The sequence below is a fragment of the Tachysurus vachellii genome, chromosome 14 (genome assembly GCF_030014155.1).
Source record: "Tachysurus vachellii isolate PV-2020 chromosome 14, HZAU_Pvac_v1, whole genome shotgun sequence".
In the NCBI taxonomy this organism is placed as follows: Eukaryota; Metazoa; Chordata; class Actinopteri; order Siluriformes; family Bagridae; genus Tachysurus; species Tachysurus vachellii.
The window spans coordinates 21,284,818-21,312,317 of record NC_083473.1 but is presented as its reverse complement, the minus strand read 5'-3'; the positions used below and the strand labels follow the sequence as shown (position 1 = coordinate 21,312,317).

Sequence of the window (27,500 nt, the reverse complement as noted above, 5' to 3'; positions counted from 1 at the left end):
CGATCAGGACATTGGGAGCTCGGGAGTGGCATATATAGATAGATAGAGAGAGAGAGGAGAAACAGTGTTAGGTATGATTGTAATCAGGTGATGGACAATGTAAATTATGTGCATAGTGCAGACAGGGACTCTGGCAAGACTAGCTATGAAGGTGACACAGACATGAGGGCTTCCTGGGATGTAAAGCATCCCACCACTCCACAGTCTGCAAACCTGAACGACTTGCGACGATGGTAAGCCGACAGCATCCAGACATCCCAGTTCTCCAGACACTCTATGCCCATGAACCCTCCAGATCTGCTCCTTTACTTTAGAAAAGCTACTCATAAGAAAAGCTAAACAAATGTTTTTAGCCTGGACTTAAACACTGAGACTGTGTCCAATACCTAGACACAATTTTTAGCTCTTTTACTAGTTAGATGCCCAGTACAAATGATTAGCTTATTTGTTTTTGTACAACTGCTACAGATGAAATTAGCTAGATCCCCTTTTGATCCCCAGTAAAATAGCTTCTTTCCCGTGGTTGTTTCTGCACTGAACAGCTGATATGGTGTTAACAATCACCACTGCACTGTCACCTTTCTTCTGTGTTTTGCACTATTTTGCACCACTTTAAAATCATGCATCCTTGCACCACCCAAAAAAACTACTGTATCATTACACGTCTGTATGTCCATCCATATTTATTCTGTTTATTCTGTGTGTATATATAGAGATGTATATATTCATGATGACACTCCTTTTGTACAGCTATATCTGTCATACCACTTCATACTGTCTCATATTTATATAAAAACCACACTATATATACCCTTATTCAGTTACATGTACATATTACTACACCTTCTGTATAACCTCATACCCTCATTTATTACACTGCCACTTGTAAATAAGCTATCTATGCACTTCTGGTTAGATGCTAACTGCATTTCATTGGCTGTATATGTACCTTGCACAATGACAATAAAGTTGAATCTAATCTAATCTAATCTAATCTAAATTAGATCACATTAGCTAGATCTTGGGGGCACGGTGGCTTAGTGGTTAGCACGTTCGCCTCACACTTCCAGGGTTGGGTGTTCGATTCCCTCCTCCGCCTTGTGTGTGTGGAGTTTGCATGTTCTCCCCGTGCCTCGGGGGTTTCCTCCGGGTACTCCGGTTTCCTCCCCCGGTCCAAAGACATGCATGGTAGGTTGATTGGCATCTCTGGAAAATTGTCCGTAGTGTGTGAGTGCGTGAGTGAATGAGAGTGTGTGTGTGCCCTGCGATGGGTTGGCACTCCATCCAGGGTGTATCCTGCCTTGATGCCCGATGACGCCTGAGATAGGCACAGGCTCCCCGTGACCCGAGGTAGTTCGGATAAGCGGTAGAAGATGAATGAATGAATGAATAGCTAGATCCCCTAGCTTGGCTCTGCAGCTGCCAAATGCCAAAAGAAGTTGCCACCTGGTCAAACCATCTTTACTAGCTGAACTAAACTGATTAATGATTGTTGGATAACAATTTAATTGCCTTAGTTGTTTTGCAGTTTTCTTTAAAAGAAAAACTTATCAGCAAGTGCCCTTATCAAGAGTGACTTACAGTTTATCTCATTTCATAAGAATGAGGGTTAAGGGCCTTGCTCAGGGGACTAGTGGTGGCAGCTTGGTAGACCTGGGATTTGAGCTGGCAACCTTCTGATCGATAGATGTGTCAACACCTTAACCGCAAGGCTACCACATCCTCACTCCAAGACTAACTAAATACGTTATCTAGTTCAAGAAAGTCAATATTTTATCTGATTGCTTTAAGTAGTTCAATAATTGACTGATTTTTTTTGTAATTAGTTTAAGACAAAATGGGTTTGAGACCAAAAAGAGATCAAGATTTGTTCTGAAGACCAGTTTGTCATCCTGGTGTAGGATCGTTTGTGTAATTGAGTTGATTATTTCTGTAACGTGATACATATTTCTCACATCGGCCTTTTTTGCAGTGGAAGGATTGTGATATATGGTTTCATGTTATAGTACACTGATCTATTCTGTTCTCATTGCGACCTTGACGCTCTTTTGTAGAGGTCACCTGTCAGACAGGTTTATGGGTGATGGGAAGATGCAGCACTCTCTTGCAGTTCCCACGTGTCCTGTTTGTATTTGCCCCAGACTTCAGACCTCGTTCTTTAAACATCACAGTAGTGTGTAGAACATCTGAAGTTCCATAAGGTCCATACGCTTACAAGAAAAGCTTTTATACATGTTTTTTTTTTTTTTAATGTTTTCATGATCTTTTAATGTTTCCACGTGTACGCTTGGGGCTTTTCTTGTGCATTAGTGTTAGTTCTCTATTATTATTTTTGGCTATATCTAATAACATTTAAGAATAATAGCAGAGAACTCCTCCTGTGTACTTACTCATTTCCTGAATGTAGATATTCTCTTTAAAGGACAAGGTTAATGCTCCACAACAGTGGCTGCCCTGTGGAGAAAACTGTGTACAGATATTGTTAATGCATTATCATTCGGGTGTGTACCCACCTCCATCCTGTGCACCCACCTGTCTCAAAGGGCCATTAATAAATAGAGCTTCTAATATTAAACAGCATGTAGCAAGGTGACGTGGGAAGACCTGCTGTGTTAGCGTTATTTCTGTCTTTGTCCTCTGTGGCCTGTTGTCTTTCTCTTGCTGATCCATGACGTGTTTGGTGAGAGATACATGCTGGGAAACTGTGACCTTGAACTTTTGGGTTTGTGCAGACGAGGTGGATGATTTTGATGGTTAGGTTTTGAGCTTTTTGTGGCATGAGAGGAAATGTGGCTTTGGGGGTGGCCTGGTCTGGTCCAGTATACAGTACGGTCTACTTTTTATGTATGTTACTGTTTATATGCAAAATATATTCAATTCATGGTTTTTGGAACTTTTCTGAAATAGATTTGACCGTTTTTCAAAGCTGGAATGGTATATAAACAGATCTCAGACAGAGAAAACAATAGAAATGCCATTACCAAAAGTGAAATCCGTAATTTAGAAATGGAAAAAAAAACTAAAATGGAGACATTAAAACCGTTTTTACTTGTATTTATTGATATGTGTTAGGTCCATATGTGTTTGTGTTGTGTCGTGAATGTGAAAACGAACTGCTACCTCCGCGGTCAGTTCTAGCCACTTAAAAGAAATAAGGGGAGAAATCAGGTCAGTTGGAAAAGCTGGTCAGTCTGACGTCAGAGTGACTGAGCTCATTACTATTCATGAGCTCTCCCACTTGAGACCGCGCCCCCAGAATTCGTGTAGCTCAGTGAGGTTCCTATACAGCAAGGACGGCTGAACGTCAACGGGCTTGTGAAGAAGCCGTTCTGCCGCAATTCAAGGTGATTGTAAACAAATTTCCTCTAGCCTAGGTTACTTATTGCGCTGGGTGAATGAATAGTCATGCTCTCGTATCCTAGCGGTTAGCCAATCGGAGCCAAGCAGCACAGCTCATTTGAATATTCATGAGAACTGGCGCAAATCGAGCTGAGACTTCCTGTAGGCTTTCTTTACCACACTAGAATGGCTTGAAACAAGGTAACAAAGGCATTATTTCAACAAAAAAATGTTACAGAGTCCATGGTAAACTTCAGACATTACCACAAAAGTAATGAAATACGTGTGGCAGGACATCTTTAATGAAAGAGACAACGGCAAAAAGGAGACATGATAAAGCACCTAGCTTTAGGCAAGTAGAACACCACACTTTTCTTACAATCCTCGAACGTAAGTCATTTTACTACACTGTTTGAACAAGATCGATATGTAATAAATAACTCTTATTACCAGACGCTTATAACTCTTATTATCATAACTCTTATTAACTCATATTACCAGAGGCCAAAAAACTACATTATTCACTACTGTGGGTTGTGCCCACAGTGGTGAATAATGGCTTTTGTGAAAGTGGGCAATTTAAGAATTAGTATCAGTATAGAGAAGTTCCAAAAAATCAATTAGTTTTCTTTCACACAAAGGTTTATATATCCTGTTGCTACTTACTGAGATTCCTCAAGTGCTTGTTCATACATTTACATTTCTGTCATGTAGCAGACACTCTTATCCAGAGCGACTTACAATTTATTATTATTTCAATTTATACAACTGAGCATTAAGGGCCTTGTTCAGGGGCCCAGCAGTAGCAGCTTGGTGGACCTGGGATTCGAACTCAAGACCTTCCGATCGGTAGTCCAACACCTTAACTACTAGACTACCACATCCCATTCATAAGCTCATCTAAAATTTAAAAAAAAAAAAAAAAGTGAAGCAGACTTGTGGTGTTTATGCTGATTAAAATTCAGGGTTTATATTTCAGAACCAGAAATTCTTCTCTCTCTCACTCACTCACTCATTTTCTACCGCTTATCCGAAGTACCTCGGGTCACGGGGAGCCTGTGCCTATCTCAGGCGTCATCGGGCATCAAGGCAGGATACACCCTGGACAGAGTGCCAACCCATCGCAGGGCACACACACACACTCTCATTCACTCACGCAATCACACACTACGGACAATTTTCCAGAGATGCCAATCAACCTACCATGCATGTCTTTGGACCGGGGGAGGAAACCGGAGTACCCGGAGGAAACCCCCGAGGCACGGGGAGAACATGCAAACTCCACACACACAAGGTGGAAGCAGGAATCGAACCCCCAACCCTGGAGGTGTGAGGCGAACGTGCTAACCACTAAGCCACCGTGCCCGGGTTTATATTGCAGAACCAGAAATACTTCTATATATTATAATCATTATAAAGTCAGATGGAATTATAAAGTCCGCTGGACACAGGTAGGATTTCTGACCAAGAAATCCTGGCACTACATGATGATATTCTTATATTATAAGAATGTATGACCCATACTCAGAATTCGTTCTCTGCATTTAACCCATTCAAAGTGCACACACACACAAAACAGTGAACACACACCCCGGGCAGTGGGCAGCCATTTATGCCCATTGGGGGGTTCGGTGCCTTTGCTCAAGGGCACCTCAGTAATGGTGGCCCGAGACTCGAACCCACAACTCTCTAACCATTAGGCCACGACTTCCCCCATATAGCTGACTTTGTGAAGCACTTTGATGAACAGACTCATTTTACACTTTACAGCTTTTGGGACTTCCCATCAAGCACATTGTGTTAAGCTGGACTAACAATTGTTTTATACTATATAGTATATCCAGCAGCTTGGGTCTGCTGTTATAATTGCAGCATAGCCAGATTAAAGGCTGCTCTTAATGACCTATCATGCTAGGAGAGGAAAGGAGCTCCACGCTGTGGTCCTTGCATGTGTCAGCCTCCAGCTGGCATTAGATGGGCATCTCGTTGCCAGGCGCTTCAGGCTGGCAGCCACCTCTCGTAGCTGTCTCTCTACCGGCTTTAGCGCCAACATTCATTCATGCCGTGAATGAATACGTATCCTACACAAAGGGTAATCCCCAACACACACGCTCCTGCTTAGGGTTCCTGTAGGATATCATAGTGTTGGCTTTTAGCATTCAACACTTGGCTTTGGCTTGAGCTGAATTTTTTTTCTGGCATGTTCAACTCTTCTGTGCAAGACGCATAATTGGTGCAATTCAGTTTTTTTTTGATGATACTAAAATGTCATCACCCACATCTGCACTTTCTCTGTGCTCATAGTTACTGCTTTGAGCTTTTCTACAGTATGAGATGCTCTTGTCTGCCTGACTGACTTTGTTCTTGCCCGTCCCACTCCAAATGAACATAATGAATTGCCTTGAGTATTCACCACGGGTCGTTTTCCAGTCTGCTGGACCTCCAGGAGAGAAAATGTGCTAGTCAGTATTCAGCAAGAAGAGCGCTCGTCTCTTTCTGAGGGTTCCTGGGTTGCATGAGTGTGACTTCTGTTATTACAAACAATATAGACAGCTCCATTTGAGGTATGGACATGAGGCTAAAGGAAAAAAAAAAGCAATCTGCATTTGTTTTGTATTTCGTACAACATAATTATGTGTTTTGTGATTACTGTAGAAATTCTCACCTCTTAAAAAGAAATGCTTTTGTGATCACAGGAAATGGAAAAAAAACTATTTTACTTTAATGTCAACAGCAAATGAACTTTTTTTTTTTTTTTTGCTTTGTGCTGATATAAGATGCTTCTTCTCATCAGTCAGTGCGCTATTTGTGTGTTGTTCGATTATTGTGGGCCTTGTGCATGCAGGTCTACTGCGTAACAGCCTCTTATATCAGCTCCATCTCTTGCGCTCTCACTTCATTTTCAATTTGTAGTTTTTCATTTGTCTCTTATAGTGGACTGTTTGGTTTTGTGGGTTTTTTGTGTGTGTCAATTTTAAGTTCTTTTTTCCCCCCCTATTTTTCTCGCCCTCCTTTCCTCCGTCCCCACCTGTGTATCTATTATTTACCCTCCCTATCTCCCTTCACCGTCCCTGTCATGTCGTCCCTTCCCTCTTTGTGCACCCAAGACATTGCCCTCCCCACATCTCCAGTCCCTTCACTGACCAGTGCCACTACTGACCATGTAGACTCCGGGGAGCGTTCAGGCTCCGTCCCGTCACCGCCGCGCGACCTTGTGGCTTCGCTCGTATCCACTCGCTTCATCAAACTCACCTGGAGGCTTCCGGCTGAGCCGCACGGAGACAACCTCACCTTCTCTGTCTTCTACAGCCTTGATGGCTCCAGCAGGTACGAAACCCACACTGCTACAAGACATGATAGAGGATAGCGGATCATCTTGTGTGGTAAATACTCAGCTATGCAGTTTAAAGCTTTGATAACTCAGTACATGGCAACACAGCATCTTTATTTCAGTAGCGCAAGCTCAGAACTGTATCCCCCTTATGCTCTCTCTCTCTCTCTCACTCTCACTTTCTCTCACTCACGCTCTCTCTCTCTCTGTCTGGCTCTTGCTCTGTCGACAGGGAGCGGGTTGAGAACACCACAGCTCCAGGAGAACTGCAGGTCACCATTGACAACCTCATCCCTGACACTAAGTACACATTCAGGGTGGTGGCGTCCAACAGAAACGGCCTGGGTGAAAGCTCTGCTCCTCTTACAGTGGCCACCCAGCCTGAAGGTAAGCCACATGTACACACACCCACACACACTCTGCCTTATAACCTTCACCCGCAAAGAGGAGAAATTTGGCTGTGACTTCTTTCTGACGTTCTGCTTCTTCTCTCTGGAGTCAAACTGGACCTCTGTGCACAGTCCGAGTTTTACAGAAAACAAGCTGACCAGCAAACCAACACTGAAATGAACAAACGCAGGGGTTTTGCTGCCTTTCAGACTGAAGCTTACTCTATTCGAGCTGTCGATTTTGGCAAGGCTTGGAATGTGTGTTCAACAAGTTTTTTTTTAATGATGAGAGATTCATGGTTTATTCCTTTATTCATGATTTCCAGTGCAGGTACCAGGACCTGCCCCCAACCTGCAGGCTGTGTCCGTCACACCCACTACTGTCACTTTGACCTGGGACAGACCACTCACAGGGAACGGCGAGATCCAGACCTATAAACTTTACTACAGCGAGAAAGGAAAGGACGTGGAACAGGTGAGAACCAAAGGTCCAAGCTGAGTCTTCACGTTGCTTCTCGGCCAATATTTTTCACAACTTCTTGGGTGAAGGAGGAGGAATGGAATGGAATATGGACTAACGAATGAAGAAAAGGCGATTGTTTAAACAGTAGTGACAGTGTGTGTAACTACTCAACACTGTTCTTTGTGTTCTACTGTGTATCAGTACATTCATACACTTTAACTACACAAGTATGTAAAAAGTATTTCTCATCACAAAAAAAAGCAAAAATTTTAACACACAGTGTAAGTCGGAACACTTGTAACTAAGACACAGTATTGATTTAACCTTTGAGAATATACCTTGTGTGTGTATGTGTATGTGCTTCTATCCATGTGTGTGCATCTGTGTGTGTGTGTGTGTGTGCGTGTGTGTATGTGTATGTGCTTGTGTCCATGTGTGTGCATCTGTGTGTGCATGTATCTGTGTGTGCATGCGAGTGTCCGTCTGTGTGTCAGTGTGTGTGTATGTATTTGTGCTTGTCCATGTGTGTGCATCTGTGTGTGTGTGTGTGTGCGTGTGTGTGCGAGTGTCCGTCCGTGTGTCTGTGTGTGTGTGTGTATGTATTTGTGCTTGTGTCCATGTGTGTGCATCTGTGTGTGTGTATGTGCGTGTGTGTATGTGTATGTGCTTGTGTCCATGTGTGTGCATCTGTGTGTGCATGTATCTGTGTGTGTGCGAGTGTCCATCTGTGTGTCAGTATGTGTGTGTATGTATTTGTGCTTGTGTCCATGTGTGTGCATCTGTGTGTGCATGTATCTGTGTGTGCATGCGAGTGTCAGTCTGTGTGTCAGTGTGTGTGTGTATGTACAGTATTTGTGCTTGTGTCCATGTGTGTGCATCTGTGTGTGCATGTATCTGTGTGTGTGTGCGAGTGTCTGTCTGTGTGTCAGTGTGTGTGTATGTACAGTATTTGTGCTTTTGTCCATGTGTGTGCATCTGTGTGTGCATGTATCTGTGTGTGCATGTATCTGTGTGTGTGTGCGCGAGTGTCCGTCTGTGTGTCAGTGTGTGTGTGTATGTATTTGTGCTTGTGTCCATGTGTGTGCATCTGTGTGTGCATGTATCTGTGTGTGTGCGAGTGTTCGTCTGTGTGTCAGTGTGTGTGTGTGTGCATGTATTTGTGTTTGTGTCCATGTGTGTGCATCTGTGTGTGCATGTATCTGTGTGTGCATGTATCTGTGTGTGTGTGCGCGAGTGTCCGTCTGTGTGTCAGTGTGTGTGTGTGTATGTATTTGTGCTTGTGTCCATGTGTGTGCATCTGTGTGTGCATGTATCTGTGTGTGCATGTATCTGTGTGTGTGCGAGTGTTCGTCTGTGAGTCAGTGTGTGTGTGTGCATGTATTTGTGTTTGTGTCCATGTGTGTGCATCTGTGTGTGCATGTATCTGTGTGTGCATGTATCTGTGTGTGTGTGCGAGTGTCCGTCTGTGTGTCAGTGTGTGTGTATGTACAGTATTTGTGCTTTTGTCCATGTGTGTGCATCTGTGTGTGCATGTATCTGTGTGTGTGTGCGCGAGTGTCCGTCTGGGTGTCAGTGTGTGTGTGTATGTATTTGTGCTTGTGTCCATGTGTGTGCATCTGTGTGTGCATGTATCTGTGTGTGCATGCGAGTGTCCGTCTGTGTGTCAGTGTGTGTGTATGTACAGTATTTGTGTTTGTGTCCATGTGTGTGCATCTGTGTGTGCATGTATCTGTGTGTGCATGTATCTGTGTGTGTGCGAGTGTTCGTCTGTGTGTCAGTGTGTGTGTGTGTGCATGTATTTGTGTTTGTGTCCATGTGTGTGCATCTGTGTGTGCATGTATCTGTGTGTGCATGTATCTGTGTGTGTGTGCGCGAGTGTCCGTCTGTGTGTCAGTGTGTGTGTGTATGTATTTGTGCTTGTGTCCATGTGTGTGCATCTGTGTGTGCATGTATCTGTGTGTGCATGTATCTGTGTGTGTGTGCGAGTGTCCGTCTGTGTGTCAGTGTGTGTGTGTATGTATTTGTGCTTGTGTCCATGTGTGTGCATCTGTGTGTGCATGTATCTGTGTGCATGTATCTGTGTGTGTGTGCGCGAGTGTCCGTCTGTGTGTCAGTGTGTGTGTATGTATTTGTGCTTGTGTCCATGTGTGTGCATCTGTGTGTGCATGTATCTGTGTGTGCATGTATCTGTGTGTGTGTGCGAGTGTCCGTCTGTGTGTCAGTGTGTGTGTGTGTGTGCATGTATTTGTGTTTGTGTCCATGTGTGTGCATCTGTGTGTGCATGTATCTGTGTGTGTGTGCGCGAGTGTCCGTCTGTGTGTCAGTGTGTGTGTGTATGTATTTGTGCTTGTGTCCATGTGTGTGCATCTGTGTGTGCATGTATCTGTGTGTGCATGTATCTGTGTGTGCATGCGAGTGTCCGTCTGTGTGTCAGTGTGTGTGTGTATGTACAGTATTTGTGCTTGTGTCCATGTGTGTGCATCTGTGTGTGCATGTATCTGTGTGTGCATGTATCTGTGTGTGCATGCGAGTGTCCATCTGTGTGTCACTGTGTGTGTGTGTATGTATTTGTGCTTGTGTCCATGTGTGTGCATCTGTGTGTGCATGTATCTGTGTGTGCATGTATCTGTGTGTGTGCGAGTGTCCGTCTGTGTGTCAGTGTGTGTGTGTATGTATTTGTGCTTGTGTCCATGTGTGTGCATCTGTGTGTGCATGTATCTGTGTTTGCATGTATCTGTGTGTGTGTGCGCGAGTGTCTGTCTGTGTGTCAGTGTGTGTGTGTGTATGTATTTGTGCTTGTGTCCATGTGTGTGCATCTGTGTGTGCATGTATCTGTGTGTGCATGTATCTGTGTGTGTGCGAGTGTCCGTCTGTGTGTCAGTGTGTGTGTGTATGTATTTGTGCTTGTGTCCATGTGTGTGCATCTGTGTGTGCATGTATCTGTGTGTGCATGTATCTGTGTGTGTGCGAGTGTCCGTCTGTGTGTCAGTGTGTGTGTGTATGTATTTGTGCGTGCGTGTCTGTGTGTGTATTTTAAAGGCCTCTTTTATGGCTCATTTTTTTGGTGTGCTCTCTCTCAGGACACAGATGTTGTCGGTTTGTCTTACACAATGACGGGACTGAAGAAGTTCACACTGTACAGTTTCAGAGTCGTGGCTTACAACAAGCATGGACCTGGTGTGTCTACAGATGACCTGATGGTCCACACCCTTTCTGACGGTATCTTTATTTCATTGTTTGATAACGTTAACTGACTTAACGCTCACACTTTTGCACCGAATGAACTCTCGTACCTTAATATATCTCGAATATACTCTACAGTAGTTGTTATTCTATGATAGTGTAGCGTTAATATTATCTTCAAACGATCAAGCTCGATCGCTCAGTGCTTATTGCTCTGGGGTGAAGAGGCAGATGAGTGTTGTCACTACAGGACCTTAGGGAAGTCAGGGAGAGCGTGACAGCTGGTGTATATCATACAGCTGTGAAAGGAATGGGGGGGGGGGGGTTGTTGGGGTAAGATTCTTAAATTAGAGAGCAAGTGAAGAAAAGCTTTATAAGCTCATACACACTAAGTCTTGCTTTCTCAATTTTTTTCCCTCTTGCCGCAAAAACACACACCCATGAGCAGTGATTTCACTCCAGCGGTGCTGCTTCATATCTTCATATCTCAACAGGCAACATGTAGCTTGAGTGTAATTAAAAAAAACACAGTGGAATCCCAAATCTAATCCAAATCAAAGGTTTTTGAATAACATGCGCTGTGGTGAATCTGTTTTTTTTTTTAGTTAACCTAGATAGCATCCTGTGGGCACAAATGAATAGCGTGATGATTATGATTTATTTTAATATTATTTTATATGTAACTATTATATTTTCTGCTTGTTGCAGTACCAGGCGCAGCACCTCAAAACGTCTCTCTCGAAGTGCAGAACTCGAGGGTAAGTGCCTCATATCATGTAACATGCTGAACAATTCGTTACGTATAGCATTATACTTGTGGGATACTTGTGGGATGTGTGTGGGATGTGTGCGGGATGTGTGCGGGATGTGTGCGGGATGTGTGCGGGATGTGTGCGGGATGTGTGCGGGATGTGTGCGGGATGTGTGCGGGATGTGTGCGGGATGTGTGCGGGATGTGGTTAAGGTGTTTGACTACTGATCGGAAGGTCATTGGTTCGAATCCCAGGTCCACCAAGTTGCCACTGAAGGGCCCCTGAGCAAGGCCCTTAATCCTCAATTGCTCAGGTGTATAAACTGAAATAAAAATGTAAGTCACTCTGGATAAGAGTGTCTGCTAAATGTTGTAAATGTAAATGCTTGGTTTTATCTTGTTCTAACTCTGTCTAATATCTTGAGAAAGTCTAGCGAACATCTCGCCTTCGCAACGCATTCGGATGTTGATCCGTTTCTGTGTCTTTCTCCTGAGAGCTCACTGATTTCCTCCCGTTAAAAAAAAAACGAAGTTAAACTCGCACTTTAATTTGCACCGGCGTCTTTAGGCGAGCTCAAGGCAGGTAAAATCATTTGCTTCAGATATCTTTGTGTCTAAACATAGATACAGACAGCAGGTATCTCCTGAAGTACGTTACTCCGTTCTCATTAAAAAGCAAAGCCGAGCCGAGCTGAGCGGAGCAGAAGTTTTCAGATGTTGTAATGAGAGTTCAAATGTTTTGTGTCCTTCTGGTTAGTATCCGGGGGGCACGGTGGCTTAGTGGTTAGCACGTTCGCCTCACAGCTCCAGGGTTGGGGGTTCGATTCCCGCCTCCACCTTGTGTGTGTGGAGTTTGCATGTTCTCCCCGTGTCTCGGGGGTTTCCTCCGGGTACTCCGGTTTCCTCCCCCGGTCCAAAGACATGCATGGTAGGTTGATTGGCATCTCTAGAAAATTGACACTAGTGTGTGATTGCGTGAGTGAATGAGTGTGTGTGTGCCCTGCGATGGGTTGGCACACCGTCCAGGGTGTATCCTGCCTTGATGCCTGATGACGCCTGAGATAGGCACAGGCTCCCCGTGACCCGAGGTAGTTCGGATAAGCGGTAGAAAATGAGTGTGTACTGTAAGTGAGAGTGGTTAGTATCCATCCTTCTGGTAAGATTTTAACGAATGATTCTGATCATGTTTCAATTCGCTGTCATCTGCATCCTGCATCTTGTACACGTGAGACACGTAAAGTGTATGACCGTGTCTGAAATATCAAGCTACGATGCTACGAGGTATTTTCTATAAAGCAATGAATTGATGCTTGAATAATAAACAGAAATGTTCCTCACCATTTTCATACTGGGGCTTTAACTATTTTATTATGACTCCGTGTTTATTCACAGTTATTGTACTTTTTTTCTAACACAGAGCATTATGGTACGATGGCAGCCTCCTCCTCCTGGCGCTCAGAACGGGGAGCTGACAGGTTATAAGATCCGCTACAGGAAAGCTGGGAGGAAAGGAGATGCAGCCGAGATCGTAACTAATCAACTCTTTCAGCTTATTGATGGTGGGTTTAAAAAGCAGTACTAACCACTATAGGGTCATAAAGGTGTAGTTTAGCTTTATTGCTTCTGAGTATATATACAGTATATTAAACAGTTTCTGTCAAAAGAAAAAAAAGATATTATTATTTGTTTTGTTTTTATCCTGTGTATAGCCCAATTCTCTATTTCTCTTTGTTTAGTCGTTGCTTAGTGCAATTTTACTGCAACTACAGTCGCTATAGTGTGAGCTGTGTCTTGCTGTAGGTTTGGAAAGAGGAACCGAGTACTCGTTCCGGCTGTCGGCCATCACGGTGAACGGCAGCGGCCCGTCGACCGAGTGGATCTCCGCAGAAACCTTCGAGAACGATTTGGACGGTAAGAAAACCGCTGCTGGGTCACTTGCTCAAGGGCCACTGCTGGGCCCTTGAGCAAGGCCCTTAACTCTCAATTGCTCAGTTGTATAAATTGAAATAAATTGTAAGTCACTCTGGATAAGGGTGTCTGCTAAATGACGTAAATGTAAATGTAAAACCGCTGACTAAAGCACTATTCGGACGGGACTAGTTTTACAAGGGGTCGTTAGAGAAATTTCAGTTTCACAGACGTACTTTGTGATTTTAATCCCGTCCGAATCTGCCACGTCTGTCTTTTTCTCACACGACCTGTGTAAAAATTCCAGCGCAAATTACCTACTGTTTTTCAGCAAACTCGGCGCTCCTATGAGAAATCTAATCCCGTCCGAATGCGAATGTCTGTGATTGCCGAATATGTTTTTTCCAAAACGCGTTTTCTTGTCTGTTTTGGTCAACGTGAACTACCGTATTAACCCTAGCGCACCGGTATTCAAGTTTCTGCTTTCTGCACACCAATAATGGATGTAAATGTGTTTGCTACCTTGCGAAGAAATAAAAAATTGAAATCAACAAGAAGAGCCAAATCACGTAAATTGTTAAGACTGGCTACTGTAATATCAGTTTCAGGTAAGAGTACTTTCATTTCTATAGTCAATTACATAACGTGAAAATTATATAAAAACGTATTTATTCCAGTGGGTTTATAAGAAGTTCTATATAAAACCATATGATGACCATACAGCAATCCACGCATCCTGGACATGTGGTCTTGTGCAATGCCCACATGTAAAACACAGACACTCCTATCTCCGTAATAAACACAGAGATGTTAGTCCCGTCTGAATCCATACATGAAATGACAGACGTCGTTTGGAAAACTAGTCCCGTCCGAATAGGGCTTAGCATAATCCTGGAGTTATGTACAGAAATATTTTATTTCCTTTTTTATTATTTAAACGTCGACCGTTCGGCAGAGACAACGCCGAAACCTGGCTCTCCTTGACCAAGGTCTCTTCACTGCTTTTTTTTTTTCTTTTCCAGAAGATAGAAGTGCAAACGTCATATTACTGATGAATGTGTTGGTTTTCCTGGCATGTAAGAGAGAAGGAGTTTATTAAACACAGATCAAATAAAGGCACGCAGGTAGACGGTACCTCATCAATACTGAAAGACGTGTTGAATAATTCATCAGAGCATTTTTTCCCCTCTGCGCTCACAAGTCTATAAATCTCGAAGGTCCTGACTGATTCTGACAGCAGTGTTGTTTGTAATCGGTTCTGCATATCAGAAATAGGACGTCTCGAAAGGAAAGGCTCTGTATTTTTATGGGTTAAATGTTGGGCGTTTGTCATTCTGTCTAAAGTTACTTACGATTTTTCTGAAATTTACGAAATAGAGCTTTAGTGTCACACGACATTTCTAGACATGGTCAATTACCTTCACTGGGACATATGTTGGCTTAGTGGTTAGCATGTTCTTCTCACCCCTCCTGGATTGTGGGTTCAGTTCCTGTGTGGTGTTTGCATGTGCTTTGGTGGTTTTCTCCCTCAGTCCAGTGACATGCGTTATTTACTCTCACTCGCTCATCTTCTACCGCTTATCCGAACTACCTCGGGTCACGGGGAGCCTGTGCCTATCTCAGGCGTCATCGGGCATCAAGGCAGGATACACCCTGGACGGTGTGCCAACCCATCTCAGGGCAAACACACACTCTCATTCAGTCACACACTACGGACAATTATGCCAAAAAAATGCCAATCAACCTACCATGCATGTCTTTGGACCGGGGGAGGAAACCGGAGTACCTGGAGGAAACCCCCGAGGCACAAGGAGAACATGCAAACTCCACACACACAAGGCGGAGGCGGGAATCGAACCCCCAACCCTGTTGGTGTGAGGCGAACATGCTAACCACTAAGCCACCGTGCCCCCATGCGTTATGCGTTATGCGTTATTTATTTATATTTTATTTATACAGCACTTCCAACAATTGGAATTTAGCCCTATTTATCCTTAACGAGAATACCTGAGGTGACTGTGGCAAGATGGTATGAGGAAGAAACCTTCAGAGAAACCAGACTCAATAGGGAAGTTGTAGCCTGATTGGTATTTCTAAATTGTCAGTATTATGTGATTTTATACATATATATATATATGTATATATGTATATATATAAATATATATACATATATATATATATATATATGTGTGTGTGTGTAAATGTGATTCTTCCCTCAGGCAATATTTCAGCTTTACGTTTTAAGCCCAACTGATGTCAGCTGTCATCAGTATGTGAGGATATTAAAGATATAGTCATTAAAAATGCAAAACATAGCAGAGTTGATTGAAATTTAAACAGCGAATATCTAGTTGGTTTAGTACAAGTATGGATTCCTCTCCACTGTACTCCGTTTCCTCGTTATGCGCTTCAGCAATATATCTCTTCAACTGAGAAACTGTCGTTATACACTCTACAGTACATGCATGCCATTTTCTCATCAGCCAATCATGTGGCAGAACATCATCCACGTCAAGAGCTTCAGTTACTGTTCAAGTCAAACCGTGTGATGTCTTTGACTTGAACTGTGATTATTGTTGTTTGCTGGTTTGAGTATTTCAGAAACTGCTGATCTCCTTGGATTTTCACACACATCAGTCTTTAGAGTCCAGATTGGTGAATCTTGTAATACGTTTATGCAGTATTATTTATATAGCGTTTTTTAACACTAGTCTAATCGCTTCTTCTTCTGGACCTACTTGGAATCCATCCTGACGCCCTACCCCTGGTTGGAGTCTTGTCACGTGGTGCTGCACTCTGCTGGTTATAGATCAGTCCATGACTCATGGGATTACTGTGGATAGAACCACTTGAAGACAATCTGTGAACTGTCCTTGAGGTAAGGACAGGTCTTCATCAGTGAACATTTGAAGGCTTCAGCAGGAAGGAAGTCTTAAGTATGTTATGATGTAAATGACTCTGACCTGTTGGTTCCTCAGGAGTTCTCGGTTCCAAAATTCCACTCATTACTTACATTGACATTATTTCCTGTCCGGGGTCACCCAAATGAGGATGAGGTTCACTTCTGAGACTGGTTCCTCTCAAGGTTTCTTCCTTATATCATCTCGGGGAGTTTTTCCTCAAGAGATGTTAGATGTTTAAATAACTTCAACAAATTTTTAATAAGTTCTGTAAAGCTGCTTTGAGATAATGAGGATTGTTAAACACGCTATACATAGTCCATAGCAGCTTTATAGGAATATATAAACGATGGTGTGCCCCTGAGATCCGAGCACACACCATAAACACTGCTGACTCCTAATGCGTTATATTCCAGAGTCTCAGGTACCTGGAGTGCCCAGTTCGCTGCATGTGCGTCCACTGGTGAATAGCATCGTGGTGAGTTGGACACCTCCGGAAAATCAGGACATTGTGGTGAGAGGCTACAGCATTGGCTATGGGATCGGCAGTCCCCACTCTCAGACCATTAAAGTGGACTACAAGCAGCGCTACTACAGCATTGAAAACCTGGGTAAGGCTCTTGCTTTCAAAGTGCATTATGGGTGATTTTCCTAATTACACTCCCTTAAGTGATGATCTGTTTAAAAAAAAATAATAAAACATCCGTAGATTCCTTTGAAATGCTACCTTTAAAAAAGTAATTGACTATTTTGAAAGTGGAATTGAATAACGAAAGAAAAGTGTGTGTATGGGACAGTGATTTATTTCTCTGTGTCTAGACCCAAGCTCGCACTATGTGCTCACTCTGAAAGCCTTCAACAACATGGGAGAGGGAATACCTGTGTACGAGAGCGCCATCACCAGGCCCCAGTCAGGTATACGACTCTCATTTATCATTTCTCGGATATGAATTTATCCAGATGTTTCAGTTTCATGCTGAAAAATGGACATAAGGTTAGTTTGGTAGGTCGTGTGCATCTATAAACCACCGTGTCACAGGTGTAGGATCGGTCGTGGTACATATTTTATTTTTTACACCTGTACAAAGGCTTTTTCTTATCTTTAATTTATACACCGAAAGGATCATAACCACAATTTGTAAAGGATTAGAATAAAACCTTTAGTGTTTGTACTGTAGGGAGATAAAAACATTCGGAGTGGATTCTCATCCACTGCACTGGTGCTGCTCCAGACACTCAGGAATCCGCCTGTAGCTTTACGGATCTAGCAGTTCTTCCCCGTCTGTCAGCTGGTTTGATGTATTTGTATCTATAAGAAGTAAATTCTTCTCCTTTCCTAGCACCACTCTTGTGGCATCTATCTCTCTTTCTGTCTCAGCTGATCTAGAAAAGAAACAGAGGAAGGATGAGAGAGCGCTCTTCCAAGAACCCCCGCTGACCTGTCACGACTAACATCAGTTCGCCTCAAAAGTTTGGAAAGTCTTTAGGGACGGATGTTAGAGCATAACGCATCAGCAACACCCTGACCTAGAAATAAACAGCGAGTTGGCAGACAGACTTCGTTTTTTTTAAATGGTTATGGCGTTTGTACTGTATTCGTGAACATCGGCCGCGTCTGATATGATATGATCACGGGGTCCTTTTATGATGCGGATTAATTTTTTGTTCTTACCCAGAATACAGTATGAGACGCCACTACATGGAGAATATTTTTAGCATTCTTGTTCAGTCGTAGATTCGGAGATATTTGCATTCGCTTATAAACGCGCTGCTGTTGTAAACCTTTTCAGTTTCTGTTCTTTTACAGAGAACATTGGTTTTCTGTCTCTAACAGTATCTCTCTTTTTTCTTTTTTGTCCTCCTGATGTTATATTCATCCCCACTCATTTACATGCCATCCTGCTTCTTCCATCGTTATGCTGTTGATGCTTTTTTTTTTTCCTTTCTTTCATTGCTTCTTTCATGCTCTTTTTTTTTTGCATTTGAATACCATGTTTGCTGCTGCCAGGTCCCATAGAGCCAGATATTGATTTATTTAAAATATATCATCATACCCCCCACACCCCAGCACCCGAGCCTTCCCCCATGCTTCCCCCAGTGGGCGTGCAAGCCTCCGTCATCAGCCACGACGCCGTGAAAGTCTCCTGGGCTGATAACTCGCTGTCCAAGAACCAGAAGATCACCGACTCCAGATATTACACAGTCCGCTGGAAGACCAACATCCCGGCCAACACCAAGTATAAGGTACTACGATGCAGACACATTTATTTATTTAATAAAACACTAGATATCATAACGTTGTTGTACTTACTCATAAGGGCCACAACTTTCTACCAGTTTCTGTTTCCAAATGCATACAGTGCCTCCAAGTGGACACGTGGTAAAAATGCATTAAAATGATTAAAAATATCCAGCTACGTATTTCAATCATGGTGGTGATCATGGCCAATAATTTAGTCTAAGTGTGTTTGAACACTTTACTGTCTAAACATAATAAATTAGGATCATGTTCGCTTATAGATAGATAGATAGATAGATAGATAGATAGATAGATAGATAGATAGATAGAATGTATAGATAGATAGATAGATAGATAGATAGATAGATAGATAGATAGATAGAATGTATAGATAGATAGATAGATAGATAGATAGATAGATAGATAGATAGAATGTATAGATAGATAGATAGATAGATAGATAGATAGATAGATAGATAGAATGTATAGATAGATAGATAGATAGATAGATAGATAGATAGATAGATAGATAGATAGAATGTATAGATAGATAGATAGATAGATAGATAGATAGATAGATAGATAGATAGATAGATAGATAGATAGAATGTATAGATAGATAGATAGATAGATAGATAGATAGATAGATAGATAGATAGATAGATAGATAGATAGATAGAATGTATAGATAGATAGATAGATAGATAGATAGATAGATAGATAGATAGATAGATAGATAGAATGTATAGATAGATAGATAGATAGATAGATAGATAGATAGATAGATAGATAGAATGTATAGATAGATAGATAGATAGATAGATAGATAGATAGATAGATAGATAGATAGATAGATAGATAGATAGATAGAATGTATAGATAGATAGATAGATAGATAGATAGATAGATAGATAGATAGATAGATAGATAGATAGATAGATGGAACTTTATTACTTAATGTTACAAGGTATGACACATTCACAAGACTGTGATTAATTGGTTGTCCAATTAAAAAAAATAAAAAATCTGCTCTATTATAAACCTTGGATAGATAGATAGATAGATAGATAGATAGATAGATAGATAGATAGATAGATAGATATATAGATAGAATGTATAGATAGATAGATAAATAGATAGATAGATAGATAGAATGTATAGATAGATAGATAGATAGATAGATAGATAGATAGATAGATAGATAGATAGATAGATAGAATGTATAGATAGATAGATAGATAGATAGATAGATAGATAGATAGATAGATAGATAGAATGTATAGATAGATAGATAGATAGATAGATAGATAGATAGATAGATAGATAGAATGTATAGATAGATAGATAGATAGATAGATAGATAGATAGATAGATACAATGTATAGATAGATAGATAGATAGATAGATAGATAGATAGATAGATAGATAGATAGATAGATAGATAGAATAGATAGATAGATAGATAGATAGATAGATAGATAGATAGATAGATAGATAGAATAGATAGATAGATAGATAGATAGATAGATAGATAGATAGATAGATAGATAGATAGATAGATGAATAGATAGATAGACAGATAGATAGATAGATGGATAGATAGATAGATAGAATAGATAGATAGATAGATAGATAGATAGAATAGAGAGATATAGATAGATAGATAGATAGATAGATAGATAGATAGATAGATAGATAGATAGATAGATAGATAGATAGATAGATAGATAGATAGATGGAACTTTATTACTTAATGTTACAAGGTATGACACATTCACAAGACTGTGATTAATTGGTTGTCCAATTAAAAAAAATAAAAAATCTGCTCTATTATAAACCTTGGATAGATAGATAGATAGATAGATAGATAGATAGATAGATAGATAGATAGATAGATAGATAGATAGATAGATAGAATGTATAGATAGATAGATAAATAGATAGATAGATAGATAGATAGATAGATAGATAGATAGATAGATAGATAGATAGATAGAATGTATAGATAGATAGATAGATAGATAGATAGATAGATAGATAGATAGATAGATAGATAGAATGTATAGATAGATAGATAGATAGATAGATAGATAGATAGATAGATAGATAGATAGAATGTATAGATAGATAGATAGATAGATAGATAGATAGATAGATAGATAGATAGATAGATAGAATGTATAGATAGATAGATAGATAGATAGATAGATAGATAGATAGATAGATAGATAGATAGATTGATGGAACTTTATTACTTAATGTTACAAGGTATGACACATTCACAAGACTGTGATTAATTGGTTGTCCAATTAAAAAAAAAAAAAATCTGCTCTATTATAAACCTTGACTTTGTCTCTATGTTAAGATATTTGAGGTTATATGGTGTAAGGATTACGATCGTGATCGATCGTATTAGAGATGTTCTAACGTCTGTATGTTATAAATGTAATAAATATAATGTAAATGTAAACGTCTCCGACACAGAGCAGAAATGTCATAGAGACAAAATTATGTCGTTTCTGCCTCTGTGGCATTTCAGCTCTGTTTCAGAGATGTTTGAGTCTCACTAAATGACATCATGACAGAATATATATAAAGTCTGAGATGTGATCTCTAATATCAGGTCACAACAATAATCCCTACACGATCTAATCTGTATCATCTTATTAACTCACTATCAGTATTAAATATTGTACACAACACGTTTCTTCTCCTTCTTCACCTTTCAGTCATTTTCTCCTCTGATAAAGAAACTCTTCATCCTTTTAAAAGTCCTCCTCACTTCTCCTAACACTTTCTGACCTTATGTTCCCTTTTACAATATCGTGCCTAGGAGCAACTCTTTGCACTAAGAGTTTTTATAAATACGGGGCCTAAGCAGTTAAGGGCCTTACTCAGGGGCCCAAAGTGGAGGCTTGGTGCATCTGGGATTCCCATTGGTAGTCCACTAGGCTAACCACTAGCCTACCACTTCACTATATACAAACATAGCACATAAATTTAGCACATAAAGTAATATTTTTATATTTATTTATTTATTTATTTATTTTTAATAAAAAGCTAAGACGTAAAATAAGCTATGGCAGAGAGTATGTGCAGAAGATGTTTGGCTTAGCATGTGTTCTGCTTTGTGTACAGGTTGCCAACACCACCACTCTAACATACACCGTAACAAACCTGAAGCCCAACACACTGTACGAGTTCTCGGTCATGGTGACTAAGGGCCGGCGCAGCAGCACATGGAGCATGACTGCTCACGGCACCACCTTGGAGACACGTAAGAAGTTCACCTAGGACCTTCTGAATATAATTCTGACTCGCTCTGCGTCTCTCTGGATGACAAACAGCATGCAGTATACAAATCAAGTGATCGTTCCGCTAAATGTTGGGAAAAATATTCAGCATAAAAAAAGATAAAGTTGAATACAATGACGGTTTCTTTCTAGAACTTTATTTCAGGTTGAGATACATGCAGAAGCTAAATATATTTTACTTCATGATAAAACTCATGAAAAAAGCTTTCAGTACTGTTGGAAAATATGAAAATTTGGATGAAGTGCGTATGGAGGCACGGTGGCCTCACACCTCCAGGGTTGGGGGTTCGATTCCCCCCTCCACCTTGTGTGTGTGGAGTTTGCATGTTCTCCCCGTGCCTCGGGGGTTTCCTCCGGGTACTCCGGTTTCCTCCCCCGGTCCGAAGACATGCATGGTAGGTTGATTGGCATCTCTGGAAAATTGTCCGTAGTGTGTGATTGCGTGAGTGAATGAGAGTGTGTGTGTGTGTGTGCACTGCGATGGGTTGGCACTCCGTCCAGGGTGTATCCTGCCTTGATGCCCGATGACGCCTGAGATAGGCACAGGCTCCCCGTGACCCGAGGTAGTTCGGATAAGCGGTAGAAAATGAGTGAGAGAGAGAGAGAGAGAGAGAGAGAGAGAGTGGATGAAGTTCAATTCCCAGTCTGTTACTTCAGTCTGGATGTAAAAATAAAAAGCTTTATGTTTATTTGATCACCCCGAACGATGAAAGGCTTCAGCGTTACAGATTTCTGTCTCCTCAGTTCCCACATCGGCACCTAAAGACGTCACTGTGGTGAGTAAAGAAGGTCGTCCACGCACCATCAACATCAACTGGCAGCCGCCATCAGAAGCCAACGGCAAAATCACAGGTACAATAATAAATAATAAACCTGGACGTGGTTTTTAACACTGAATCCACCGACATCAGGCTCTTTAGGAATAATATTTTATTCGCTTTTCTTGTTTTTGACATTGATCTTGATTTTTTTTGGCCTCTGCATCTTACTCCAGGCTACATAATTTACTACAGTACGGATTCCAACGCGGAGGTACACGACTGGGTTGTAGAGCCGGTGATGGGGAACAGACTGACCCACCAGATTCAGGAGCTCACACTAGACACCGCATATTACTTTAAGATCCAGGCGCGCAACTCCAAAGGCATGGGGCCGCTCTCGGACACGGTGCACTTCCGCACACCCAAAGGTATTACAGGACGGACCTGAGAGCCGTTTAGAGCTGATTGAAATATCCTGGCAGTAAATGTGTGTTAAGATTTAAAAATGTGATCCAATGAGTGATTACAACACTTTCTTTATCCTCTCACTCTCTTCTTCCAGCTGAGCCTTCAGACAAAATGTCAAGTGACCAAGGTAACTGTTCCACTGTTTATCTTTTTGAATGTGCGTCTGTCACTCGTTCTTTCTGCTCTTATAAGAATACACACACACACACACACACTCACAAACACACTCACACACACACACTCACACACACACACACTCACAGTTTTCTCGTAATTCTTTAACCTTGATGTCAGTAGGCTTTCCAGGGAAGCCAGGTGGACGTTCTCCCCTACCAGATCATGGATTTGGGTCCTCGTTGGGTAAATATACACATCTCTCTCTCTCTCTCTCTCACACACACACACACACACACACAGTCTCTCCTTTTCTCTCTCTCTCTCTCTCTCTCTCTCTCTCTCTCTCTCTCTCTCTCTCTCTTTCTCTTTCTCTCTCTCACACACGCACACATACACACAAACTCCTCTCACTATCTCACCCTGCCCTCTCTCTCTCTCTCTCTCTCTCACTCACACACACACACACACACACACACACTCCTCTTTGTCTCTCTCTCTCTCTCTCTCTCACACACACACACGCACACACTCCTCTTTGTCTCTCTCTCTCTCTCTCTCTCTCTCTCTCTCACACACACACACACGCACACATACACACAAACTCCTCTCGCTCTCTCACCCCACCTCGCTCTCTCTCTCTCTCTCTCTCTCTCTCTCTCTCTCTCTCTCACATGCACACATACACACACAAACTCCTCTCACTATCTCACCCTGCCTCTCTCTCTCTCTCTCTCTCTCTCTCTCTCTCTCTCTCACACACACACATACACAATTTCCTCTCTCTCCCTCTCTCTCTCTCACACACACGCACACATACACACAAACTCCTCTCACTATCTCACCCTGCCTCTCTCTCTCTCTTTCTCTCTCTCTCTCTCTCTCTCTCTCACACACACACACACACAATTTCCTCTCACTCTCTCACCCCACCTCTCTCTCTCTCTCTCACACCCACACACACATACACACAAACTCCTCTCACTATCTCACCCTGCCTCTCTCTCTCTCTCTCTCTCTCTCTCTCTCTCTCAGATAAGCCAGGAATCACAGGCAGTCAAGAGAATCATATCCTAGTGATCATCATTGTTTCTGTGGGAGCGTTCACCATCATCACTGTGGTCGTGGGTGCAGTCCTGTGTACACGCCACTCCAACTCACATCAGAAAAAGTAAGAAAAAGTTTACTGCACCTCTCTTCTAAACACATTGACACAAGATACACAGAAATCCAAGACACTGTGTCATGGTTATGGTGTTCAGTTCACGGTCTCTTTCTCTGTTGCAGAAAGCGTGCTGCCAGTAAGTCTAGTAATGCCTCTCACAAGTACAAAAGCACTTCTAAAGACCTGAAGCCTCCAGACTTGTGGATCCACCACGAGCGACTGGAGATGAAGTCGATAGACAAATCACCAGAGCCCAACGTGGTGATGACGGAGACACCCATCCCGCGAGGCACGCATGAGCCCTCCATCGGCGACGCTGCACACCAAAGACAAACCACCTACCGAGGTATCACAAGCAACATGGAGAACAGAGGACATTTATCTATCTATCTATCTATCTATCTATCTATCTATCTATCTATCCATTTTTTGATTATGCTAAATGCTATGTAACTCACTAAACCACTAAACTACCTGGTTAGCGTTAGAGAAACTTTTACCCCATAAAAGATTATCATCGATGACAAGCACCAACATCTAAACCAGAAGTATTCAACTAAAATTTAAAGAGGTCCAATAAGAGAAAATTTCTTGAAGCAAAGGTCCGGAAGATCATAATGTCTAACTAGTTAGTGTGATATATATTTAGCCTAGTATATACAGTATATAAGTATAGCCTAGCTATATATAAGTAGCCTAGTAGTTGTATCAACATCTGCAAGTAATCAATACCTGACTGTCAAATCAAATAAATTCAGTACAATTTAAATACTTTTTGACAATATTTATTGTCACGTAACATAGAACTGAGGGGGCACGGTGGCTTAGTGGTTAGCATATTCGCCTCACACCTCCAGGGTCGGGGTTCGATTCCCGCCTCCGCCTTGTGTGTGTGGAGTTTGCATGTTCTCCCCGTGCCTCGAGGGTTTCCTCCGGGTACTCCGGTTTCCTCCCCTGGTCCAAAGACATGCATGGTAGGTTGATTGGCATCTCTGGAAAATTGTCCGTAGTGTGTGAGTGTGTGAGTGAATGAGTGTGTGTGTGCCCTGCAGTTGGCACTCCGTCCAGGGTGTATCCTGCCTTTGATGCCCAATGACGCCTGAGATAGGCACAGGCTCCCCGTGACCCGAGGTAGTTCGGATAAGCGGTAGAAAATGAATGAATGAATGAATGAACATAGAACTGAACATATGTATAAAGTTCTCTCATTAAATACATAAAAGTAGGGCTACATTTCAAAATAAAAGAATTGTGTATGTTTAAATAAAGTGCTTAACTTTCCCTTTTATATCTCAGTGAGAGAACTGAGCTCCAGCTTGGCTTGGATTTTAAACCTGGGCTTGAATGTAGTCAGGGCCGCTCTCATACACATGTGGAGGTGCTCATTAGTGACCCTGGAACCATATTTAGTTTTGATTATGTTCATTGTAGAGAAAGCTGCCTCGCAGTTGTATGTAGAGCCAAACACGGTCAGGATGTGCAGACCTGGGAAAGCTGTCTCAGGGACGCTGTCTTCAGATTAGAGTGGATATGTTTGTTCAAAACCTTTATATTTTGTCTCATAATGGTGTTTCACATTGTCACTTTTAATATGAGACACACTGGTAAAGTGGGAAGTGTGAACAGAAATCAGTCTGCGTTTCACTCGCCTGTTTCTCTCCCTTTCTCCGTCTCACTCGTCTGTTTCTCTCCCTTTCTCCGTCTCACTCGTCTGTTTCTCCCTTTCTCCGTCTCACTCGTCTGTTTCTCTCCCTTTCTCCGTCTCACTCGTCTGTTTCTCTCCCTTTCTCCGTCTCACTCGACTGTTTCTCTCCCTTTCTCCGTCTCACTCGTCTGTTTCTCTCCCTTTCTCCGTCTCACTCGTCTGTTTCTCTCCCTTTCTCCGTCTCACTCGTCTGTTTCTCTCCCTTTCTCCGTCTCACTCGTCTGTTTCTCCCCCTTTCTCCGTCTCACTCGTCTGTTTCTCTCCCTTTCTACGTCTCACTCGTCTGTTTCTCTCCCTTTCTCCGTCTCACTCGTCTGTTTCACTCCCTTTCTCCGTCTCACTCGTCTGTTTCTCTCCCTTTCTCCGTCTCACTCGTCTGTTTCTCTCCCTTTCTCCGTCTCACTCGTCTGTTTCTCTCCCTTTCTCCGTCTCACTCGTCTGTTTCTCTCCCTTTCTCCGTCTCACTCGTCTGTTTCTCTCCCTTTCTCCGTCTCACTCGTCTGTTTCTCTCCCTTTCTCCGTCTCACTCGTCTGTTTCTCTCCCTTTCTCTGTCTCACTCGTCTGTTTCTCCCCCTTTCTCCGTCTCACTCGTCTGTTTCTCTCCCTTTCTCCGTCTCACTCGTCTGTTTCTCTCCCTTTCTCCGTCTCACTCGTCTGTTTCTCTCCCTTTCTCCGTCTCACTCGTCTGTTTCTCTCCCTTTCTCCGTCTCACTCGTCTGTTTCTCCCCCTTTCTCCGTCTTACTCGTCTGTTTCTCCCCCTTTCTCCGTCTCACTCGTCTGTTTCTCTCCCTTTGTTTTCTACATGTATCGCTATCTTTCTTTCACGTGTAACTTTACTCTAATTCTCTCTCATCTGTCTTGCACTGTTGAGTCGCAGTGTTTACTTTCCACTACCTTTACCGTAAAGACTGCAAAAGCTGCGCCGATTAAAACAGAAGCGCTTCGTCAAGTTTTAAATCATAACCTTTTGTTTTGGCCGTAGGTCCGGGTCCGGATTGGGCAGCTTCTGGGTCCGGACCCGGACCGCGGTCCGCCTGTTAGTGACCTATGATCTAAACCCTTCCCAGGGAAGATAGATAGATACTTTACTGATCCAGGAGGAAATTCATGCACACTTGAAATTAAAACACACTTTTATCCTTTTTAGCAGCGAAATTTATGTGAAAAAGAAATTCTCCTGCCTGAGAGCCCAAGACACTAAAAGTGAAAGTCCACAGAACATGAAAGACATTAGTTTAAGAAGGACCCATCTTTAATTTGTGATACTTATACATTACAATACAGTGAAATCCTTTTCTTTGCATGTCCCAGCTTCGGAAGTTGGGCTCAGATATCAAGGTCCACCATGATGCAGCGCCCCTGGGGTAGAGCAGGTTAAGGGCCTTACTCAAGGGCCCATCAGCTGCAGCTTGGTGGCAATGGGGCTTAAAACCCAACCTTCTGATCAACAACCCAGATCCTTAATCAC

The 27,500-nt window shown here is 42.2% G+C and overlaps 1 protein-coding gene across 6 annotated transcripts in view; it reads left to right on the top strand.

The window, feature by feature from the left end:
- The window catches only part of neo1b (neogenin 1b), a 154,928-nt gene that overhangs the window by 122,467 nt on the left and 4,961 nt on the right, over positions 1 to 27,500 (top strand). For 3 of the 6 annotated variants that reach the window (XM_060886809.1, XM_060886804.1, XM_060886807.1), the window contains exons 8-24: positions 6,447 to 6,666; positions 6,903 to 7,057; positions 7,386 to 7,534; positions 10,603 to 10,741; positions 11,414 to 11,463; positions 12,874 to 13,015; positions 13,257 to 13,367; positions 16,681 to 16,875; positions 17,084 to 17,179; positions 18,273 to 18,508; positions 21,642 to 21,780; positions 22,562 to 22,669; positions 22,812 to 23,006; positions 23,141 to 23,173; positions 23,341 to 23,406; positions 24,196 to 24,331; positions 24,448 to 24,671. In XM_060886809.1, coding sequence (XP_060742792.1) covers positions 6,447 to 6,666; positions 6,903 to 7,057; positions 7,386 to 7,534; positions 10,603 to 10,741; positions 11,414 to 11,463; positions 12,874 to 13,015; positions 13,257 to 13,367; positions 16,681 to 16,875; positions 17,084 to 17,179; positions 18,273 to 18,508; positions 21,642 to 21,780; positions 22,562 to 22,669; positions 22,812 to 23,006; positions 23,141 to 23,173; positions 23,341 to 23,406; positions 24,196 to 24,331; positions 24,448 to 24,671 — 2,394 coding nt within the window. Of the gene's footprint in view, positions 1 to 6,446; positions 6,667 to 6,902; positions 7,058 to 7,385; positions 7,535 to 10,602; positions 10,742 to 11,413; positions 11,464 to 12,873; positions 13,016 to 13,256; positions 13,368 to 16,680; positions 16,876 to 17,083; positions 17,180 to 18,272; positions 18,509 to 21,641; positions 21,781 to 22,561; positions 22,670 to 22,811; positions 23,007 to 23,140; positions 23,174 to 23,340; positions 23,407 to 24,195; positions 24,336 to 24,447; positions 24,672 to 27,500 lie in introns of those variants that run through there. The other 3 variants (XM_060886805.1, XM_060886806.1, XM_060886810.1) reach the window with 3 other exon arrangements.